General features: G+C 41.4%; 1 protein-coding gene across 1 annotated transcript in view; it reads left to right on the top strand.

The window, feature by feature from the left end:
• The first annotated feature begins 3,954 nt into the window (after positions 1 to 3,954).
• The window catches only part of PAPOLG (poly(A) polymerase gamma), a 30,296-nt gene continuing 25,608 nt past the window's right edge, over positions 3,955 to 8,642 (top strand). Inside the window, exons 1-2 of the mRNA XM_021699054.2 lie at positions 3,955 to 4,196; positions 7,077 to 7,238. Coding sequence (XP_021554729.1) covers positions 4,180 to 4,196; positions 7,077 to 7,238 — 179 coding nt within the window. The 5' untranslated portion in view covers positions 3,955 to 4,179. The remainder of the gene's footprint in view (positions 4,197 to 7,076; positions 7,239 to 8,642) is intronic.

Raw genomic sequence — 8,642 nt, 5'->3', positions numbered from 1 at the left:
CCTGGGTGGCTCAGTCGGTTAAGTGTCTGCCTCTCTCTCTTTCTGGCAAATGAATGAATAAAATCTTTTTTAAAAAATTGTACAAACAGGGGCGCCTGAGTGGCTCAGTCGTTAAGCCTCAGCCTTCGGCTCAGGTCATGATCCCAGGGTCCTGGGATCGAGCCCCACATCGGGCTCCCTGCTTGTCTCTCTCCCACTCCCCCTGCTTGTGTTCCTGCTCTCACTAACTCTCTGTCAAATAAATAAATAAAATCTTAAAAAAAAAAAAAAGACAGAAGCAAGTACTCTCCTGTCTCCTCTTTTAAGAGCGATGGCTCTACTCTCATGATCTAATTGCCTCCTGAGGGCTCCATCTCCAGAACTGGAGGGCAGGGTGGGGAATGGAGTCAAACACATACTCTGTAACAGGACCCATATCAATTTCTGACAACTTCCAACTCCTATTTGTTCAAAACCAACTGAGCAGCACTGGACATGAATCCATTGAGAGCAAATTCAACCACATACTTTATTTTTGTTGTTCAACGTGGGAGGGAGTCTCTGCGTGATCACTACCTATCACGCAACAGGGCTTAGGGTGAATTCCACATAGTCATTCAGCTTGAGTTAAGGAACAGGCCTTAATGGGGGAAATTAGAAGCCAAGAGTCAGAAAGAGAAGATGGCCTAGTCTTGGATCTTCCAAACATTCCGGAGAGAGGGATGCTATGGCTAAAGGTGCTATGTGTGCTCCAATGGAAGATCATGTCCCCCAAGATGGTATCTTCTTCGAGTAAACTTGTGAGAAAGCAGCCTCGTCAGAATGTGGACAAAGAGATTATTCAGAGCCAGGGTGACTGAGCTTAGGTGCCAGCTGCCCAACAGCTGGGGATCTCAGGGGCTCCTAAGAAGTTGTAGCCCCAGGGCACCTGGGTGGCTCAGTCGTTAAGCGTCTGCCTTCGGCTCAGGTCATGATCCCGGAGTCCTGGGATGGAGCCCCGCATCCGTCTCCCTGCTTGGCGGGAAGCCTGCTTCTCCCTCTCCCACTCCCTCTGTTTGTGCTCTCTCACTCTGTCTCTCTCTTTCTGTCAAATAAATAAATAAAATCTTAAAAAGAAGAAGAAGTTGTAGCCCCTTTTGCAATGGGTAGAAAGCCCTCCTGGGAAGCTAAGTGTGGACACAACTGCTCCTGCTGGTAGAAGGGTAGACCCTAGTTCTTTCTGGCACAACATGTGGGCATCCCCAGCCTCAGTTCCCAAGGTCATTTTTGGATGATGCTACCTGAAATACCATACTCTTCTAGTCATATTTTAAAAGGTGTTAGTCATAACCTGCTAATGACCAGTGTGAGCAATACTCTGCTACAACAATCTGTCAGGTAAAGGAAATGCTTTGAGTTAATAAAGGTGGTTCAGAGATGGAAAGGTTCCAACAGAATACTTACATAACATTCAGACACATCAGAATATTAAGTTAGAGGCAGAAGGCAAAGTGGAGATTGTCTACCAATTGGTGCAAAAAAGATGAAGAGATGATGAGATGAAGAAAGACATAAGGGAAAATAATATTGGAAATCAATTCCTTCAACAAATCTTTATTAAACACTTATGTTAAGTTCTGAGGATGAGCTGGTGAGCAAGACAGATATACCCTATTTGTGCTATAGGCAGCCCAGTAGATATTTAAAAAGCTAAAATAACAATTTTTAAAGATTTTTTTCCCTGAATTACTTGCATGAACATTTTAACATTCTCCCAAGTTGCAATTCTGTTTACCTGAACAAACAAACAAAAAAAGAGCTAATTGATGGATGGGACAGAAGGAATTTTTAAAGTAAAAAAATAGGGGGGACTTAATCTGATCTTTTAAAAAGTAGTCAGAAAACATTTTTAATGTTTATTATGTTCTAGACACATTTTAGGGAAGAGACGGCCATACAAAGGCCTATTTGGACAGAATTTTTAGACTTCAAAAATAAGAATTTTACAAGTGTTTAAGACTCACCAGGTAACAATAAAGCACCATCTACCAAGCTTTGAAGGACATGTTTTCAAATATGCCAGAACTAGGAAAATGTACCTCCTTTCTGAATAAGCTATTTCAAGACTCATTCTAGAGCAAGAGATGATCAGAAGGAAAAACTCAGCAGAGAGAGGTTGCAGCTGAAAGAGACCAGCAGTAAGCCCTGAGAACATCTCATTTGTAGGGGTGAGTCTGGATCACTGGTGTAAAGACAGTTATACTACAAGGAAAATGGACAAAACATTTGAATCCACTGAGTAAGAAATATAAATGGCTAGTGAAATACCACTGATCAGGGATATGTAAAACCACAAAGAAACACCACTTTCCCACCTATCATATTGATTTAAAAAAAATTTTTTTTTTAATACTAGCCAAGGAACCAGATTGACAGAGGAACCCACTGACCAAAGTTGGGACAATTTTAGCATCAAAAGAATCATGACTGTAATTGATTGAAACATGCTAACTATATTAGAAAATGAGTCCATATGAAACTCAAAAAAAAAAAAAGGAATAAAATAAGCAAGCAAATAAATAAGAACTTCTTTGAAGGTGGCCATTATACCAAGTTCTTAACTCTGGAAGGGAAAGGAATATTTTTCCTTTGCAGTAGGAATCATATTGATATTGCAGAATAACCTAATAGTCCTAGTCAATGAGGAAAAGCTCTTCTTTCCAGAAAAATGCCAGCTATAAATGTAGACAGAATTGGAAAATCACAATTTCCCCCTAAGGAAATAATTAAGTCAATACTATCAACAGATGCTGAAACCATTAGGTGAAAGGTTGATGGACAGCTGGATATTCACCTAGTGCCAAAGTTATCACCCCACAGATTACTATTTAGTTCCAAGATGACTGTCAGTACCTAAACCCAGTGGTCAATCTTACTATCACCAATGATGGGACTACCAGAGGTTCATAATGTGACTCCTGGTGAGATGCGGTGTGTAGCCTGAATCTAATCAAGCCTTTAGATCCAGCTTCCAATAGGTGGCCCTCTTTAAGCCTCCCTAAATCCCTTGGCCCCTCTGTATTTCAATGATCTCTGTGTATGTTTGTCCTCCTCCACTAGACTGTGAACTCTGAAGGGCAGGAATTAAGTATCTCTAGTGCCTGACATACAGTAGGTGCTTTTAGTTCTACAACAGAAGAATATCACTTATATTTGATTGTTTCCTCACTAAATTCTGACCTTCATAAGGTTAAAGAATACATCTGGTTTTATGCACCGTTAAGCCGCTAGTGCCTAACAATGCTTGGTTTTCAATAAATATTTTTGAATGAATGAATGAATAATTTTATAAGTAATCGCCTCTATTTCCTATGACTCTGAGTCACATTCCGAGAAAAAGCAGCTTCTTGACATCCTTTTCCTTGTAATGACTTAGTGTATTAAATTATTTCTTGGATTTATCCTCCTATTGCAAGCTGCTAGCGATTCTCCTTTCAACCCCCCTCAACTGCCGGAATGTCATAAATCAGGGGGAGGTAGAGATGAAGTGAACAGATTAGCCTCCAATTTACAAGTTTGCTTTTTCCCTGGGATAATTGTAGTCACACGTTCCTCGGTGTGACCCTATCACGACAAAATCTCCACGAGTGGATTGATTACGTATGATTATGACTAATTAAAGATGTAGGATAACGGAAGAGTTAAACTAGTATTTGCTAGGCAAGGTCGTGATCTTTTTTAAAATATTGTCTTTCATTAGTGAAACAAGGAAAATATGTTCCTAATTACATTCCAAGCGGTTTGCTTGGATTGACAGTCCCACGGACAAAGGAGGGTACAAAACGCTCCTTCCGACCGGCGTTTGCAGCCGGAGCCTGTGCCCCCGCCCGTGGGCGTGACCACCGGAGCCTCCCGGGACCAAAAGGAGGAGGGGGCGGGGTCGAGGGCGGGTCCAGGCCTCCAGGGGCGGGGCCGCAGCGGGCGAGGGGCAGGCTGGGAAGCGGCGCCATATTGGCGTCGGCCGCGCTGTATTGTCATAAATAGAGCCGGTTTTGTGGTGTTTTCACTACTCGGTTGGATGCCTCGGCCGTAGTAAGTGAGAAAGTGAGCGAGCAAGCCAACTACAAGCGACCGGAGGAAAGTCGACAGGAGGAGAAGGGAAGAGCAAGAACTTGACTCCAGAGAGAACGATACTCGCCGGTGAGGGAGACGCAGGAAGCGATGAAAGAGATGTCTGCGTAAGTGGTGGGGGGCGGCGGTTGGGGGCGAGGCGGAGAGGAGTGGGTTAGGGTGGTCGGCCCGGGACCGGTGTCCGTTCCCTGCCCTTCGCGCCCTGCCCGGAGCTCGCCCGAGTAGTCTCCTTCCCCGTTCCTGGCCGGTCGGCAAGGGCACCTCCCCTGCACCCGGAGGCTCACCTGGCCACCCCTGCACAGACTCGGGGACTCCTGGAGCCCCCATCTGCCCTCGCCTGTCCCGCCTCGGAGGACGCCCCCAGACAAGGGAGTGGCGGGAGAGGCGCGGGTGTCCGTGGGGAGAAATTGTCGGTCACTCTTCTGCCCCCAGCACTGTCTGAGCCCGTCTCTGCTCCTGTCTGCATTGGCGCAAATACCATCCCCCTACCTCCCCCTCCTCCCTCCCGACCGGCTGTCTCCTGGTCTTCAGGAGTGAATGACCTATCCCAGCCCATGCGTTTCTTTTTAATAAAACTATGATCTTTTCGCCCTCCCCCGGCCTCCCCCATCGGCCCACAGTATATCTACCGGTCTATACCTCCTGCTCACACATTGATAAGTCAGAAACGGTTTCCATGCTTGGCAAGATTTTGTTGTAGCTCCTAACATTTTGGTTTATTAGGAAATAATTTAAACAAAAATGCAGAGAATAACGTAAGCATCAATTGTGTAGTCACCATCCATCTCTCCCAAAGCATAACATCCTGTATGTGTGTGGGTGTGTGTGTGTACATACATATCTTTATTTAAAAGAAATCAAGCATTACAGATATGTCTTAAGGATTCTCTTACCTCCTGTTATTCCATTCACTACCCTCCCCAGAGTTCCACACAGTCCTGAACTTGATGTTTATTGCTGCGTTTTTTAAAATGCTAAAACAACATATGTAAGTGTCTATAATAAGGGGCATTATTTTACTTCTTTTTAAGCTTTTTATAACTGGTATCAAACTTGTCATTTTGCAACTTCTTTAGACAACATAGTATCTTTGAACTTTGTCCATGTTAATATTTTCAACTCTTACTAATTCATAATAACTACTGTATTGTATTCCATTGTAGGGATACACCCTAGTTTAGTCCTTTCCCTGATAGTGATTATTTGAGGTTGTTAAGTTTTTTATGTTACAGTGTGGCAGTGAACATTCTTGTACATGTTTCCTTGTACACTTGTACTAGAATTTCTCTAGTGTGTTTACTTATAAGTGAAATTGATGAGTTGAAGGGAATGTGGGATTCTTTTGCTTGCCTTTCCCCCCACCCCATGAGGGAGGTTCAGAACCATAGATTTGTTGCTAGTAGGGTAGGAGGCTTTGATAGCCAACTTTTTCAGCATACAGATAAGAAAGGGGGACCCAAGATCATAGTGTCAGAACAAAGGTATTTGTTGAAGGGAGAATGGAGTGGTGGAAAGATCTTGGGTTTTGGAGCTCAGATTCTGGCTCTTCCTACCCCTTGGATCTTGGGTACTTAACCTATAAAATGGCATTTATTCGGTACCTACCTCTTAGGGTTGTTGTCAAAATTAATTGAATAATCACATATAATCAGTCTGTCCCATCCATTTACCATACATATTTAAACGCACACAGTCAATACCAAAATAGCTCTCTTAGAGGTAAAAAGCTAAATCTTTAAAAAGAAGTTACTTGAAGTAGCTAATTGAAATTTTGGTTTTTTCCACAGGAAAATTAGTAACAAAGAAATTAAAGTCGCTAGTATTGGTGTTTCCCTTTTGTTTCTTTGAATCATTTCTGAAGATATATAGGCTATTTTATCTTCCGTTTGATTCTCCCTCCTTACCTAATGAAATCTTTAGCTAAAGAGCATGCCTTCCTGTGAGAACTTAGTAGCAATAAGTCAGTGTTTTGACCAGTTAAAATTCAAAAACAATCACTACTGTATTTTCGTGTTATTGTTTACAGAGCTAATTTATTCATTTAAAAGACTGTTCTTTTATATTTTGAGATTACATTCTTAGTGTTGTTGTTAAGGGTGCTGAACATTGAATGGTGAAGATAGATGGTAGGGTTAGTCGGTTATTGTGTACATTTATTTTTACTTTACTTTCTTAGCAAAATAAAAAGTTTTACCGACCCATGTTGGTCCCAAAATTTATTTTGAAATTACTGAAATCCAAACTCAGAAATTTGATTGTACTTTATTCAAGACTATAATATATATATAAATATAAAAGCTAGAATCTTTTGGAGGTTGGCTTGTATTGTGCTGATAAAAATGTAAAGAATTTGATAGTTATTTAGTGTGAAAATGGTCTGGGTGCCAATCTAAATGTGGAGAACAATTAACTAGAGTCACAAAATGTTAGGACTATAAATTCTGATTTGAGCAAAGGATGTTAATGTAAGTTTCTCAAGGACAAATCTAGTTGTGATTTCTTTTTAAAAGCCAGGATATTTCACAAGGACCTTCTAATGGGATGTTTTTGTTTCTTTCCTGAGGGGGAAAGAACATTGTTCTTACTCAGAGCTTTCTTTCAAGTGGCTGACTGCTTTTCAAAGATTGAATATAGATGGTACTTGACTTAAGTCCGCAGGGTGTAGTGGAGGTGGCTCTGGCCCAGCTCCCATTCAGGCTTTTTGCATTTGAGCTAAGTGGTGCTGGCACAGTTGTCCTGATGCCAACACATGCTGCTTTTGGCTTGAAAAGACATCCTAACCATGAAAGCTGGAGGCAGTATGACTAGACCTTCATCAAAATAAACACAAAATACCCTTCCACCCCCCCCCAAAAAAGTGCCTGCCCCAACCAAAGTACTAAGTAAACTTTTAAGATAGCTAAATTAATGAGTGGATTGGGAGATTAAATATATCAGTATGATATGATACTTAAAATTTTTTCTGCTGTTTCATTTTTCTTGAACAGAAACACCATGCTGGACAGCCAGCGTCAGCAAAAGCATTATGGAATCACTTCTCCAATTAGTTTGGCATGTCCTAAAGAAATTGATCATATTTACACACAGAAATTAATTGATGCCATGAAACCCTTCGGAGTGTTTGAAGATGAGGAAGAATTGAACCACAGGTATGTCATTTAAAAATGCAAAATATTTTACAGTATGTTATTTAATCATTAATTCTGCAAATATAAAGTACCTCCCATGCCCCTGCCTGGGGATACAAAAAATGACAAAATGAAGAGAAATTTTGGCCCTCCTGGAGCTTATATTTTAGGTGGAGCTTAGGGGAAGAGACTAACAACTAGCCAGATAAATAAAATAAATACAGTGTTACAGATGGCAAATGCTGCTGAGAAAAATGAAGCTGGAAGTGGAGGTTATCTGGAAGGCCTTATTGACATTTGAGCAGAATTTTCTTTTTTTAAGATTTTATTTATTTATTTGACAGAGAGAGAACAGCAAGAGAGGGAACACAAGCAGCAGGGAGTGGGAGAGGGAGAAGCAGGGAGCCCGATGCGGGGCTCCATCCCAGGACCCTGGGATCATGACCTGAGCCGAAGGCAGATGCTCAACGACGACTGAGCCACCTGGGCGCCCCTTGAGCAAAATTTTCAAAGTGAGAGAGGGAACTGTGTAGATATTTGAGGGAAGAGCATTCTAGGCAGAAGGTTTGAGGTGGGAGTGTACCTGGTATATTTAAGGAATTACATAGTAAGGTAACCCGGGTGTCCAGAGCAGAGTGAGTAAGCAGGTGAATATGAGCTTAAAGAACATGCGGTGGGAAGTTGCTTGGAGAACTAGGTCACTTAGGACCTTTAAGTCACTATAAAAGTTTTGGCTTTTACTGTGAGTCAAATTGGAAGCTGTTAGGTTTTTGAGCAGAAGATTGACATGATTTACTCATGTTTTAACACAATCACTCTGGCTGCTATATTGAGAATAGCCTGAAGAGGGATCAAGGGCACAAGTCAGGAGACTGGTTAGGAGGCTATTATAAGGATCCAGGGAGGAAAGGATGGGGGTGTTGAACTAAGGGGGATGTCAGTGGAGGTGATAAGAAGTAGAGTTGTGGATATATTTTAAAGGTAGGGTTGTTTAATGACTGGAGTATGTGTGAGAGAGAGAGAAGTTAAGGATGATGCCAAGGTTTTGGGTCTTAGCACCTCAAAGGATGGAATTCCATTACCCAGAGAAAGCTGAGGGAGAAGCAAGTTTGGACATCTCAGGAATTTCATTTTTATATGTTAACCTTGAGGTGTCTAAACTCTACTTTTCTTTTTTTAATGTGGATTTAGATATCCTATTGGTTGAAAGTTTAGTTTAATACCAAACTGCTGTTACTAAGTGATACTATTTCATAAAAATTAACCAATATTTAATTTACCCATTTTAATTATCCAAAGATCTATGACTGTAGGTGAGAGAATGCTAACCTCTACCACCACATTGAATTGATTTTATTCCATAGTAAGGCCAAGAAAGTTGACAATTCAGTTGGCCTCTGCAGACTTATTGAAGGTAATTTTGAT

The sequence above is a fragment of the Neomonachus schauinslandi genome, chromosome 10, assembly GCF_002201575.2.
Source record: "Neomonachus schauinslandi chromosome 10, ASM220157v2, whole genome shotgun sequence".
Classification (NCBI taxonomy): domain Eukaryota; kingdom Metazoa; phylum Chordata; class Mammalia; order Carnivora; family Phocidae; genus Neomonachus; species Neomonachus schauinslandi.
Note: the sequence above shows the minus strand (reverse complement) of the source record. Positions and strands in the feature narration are given on the sequence as shown.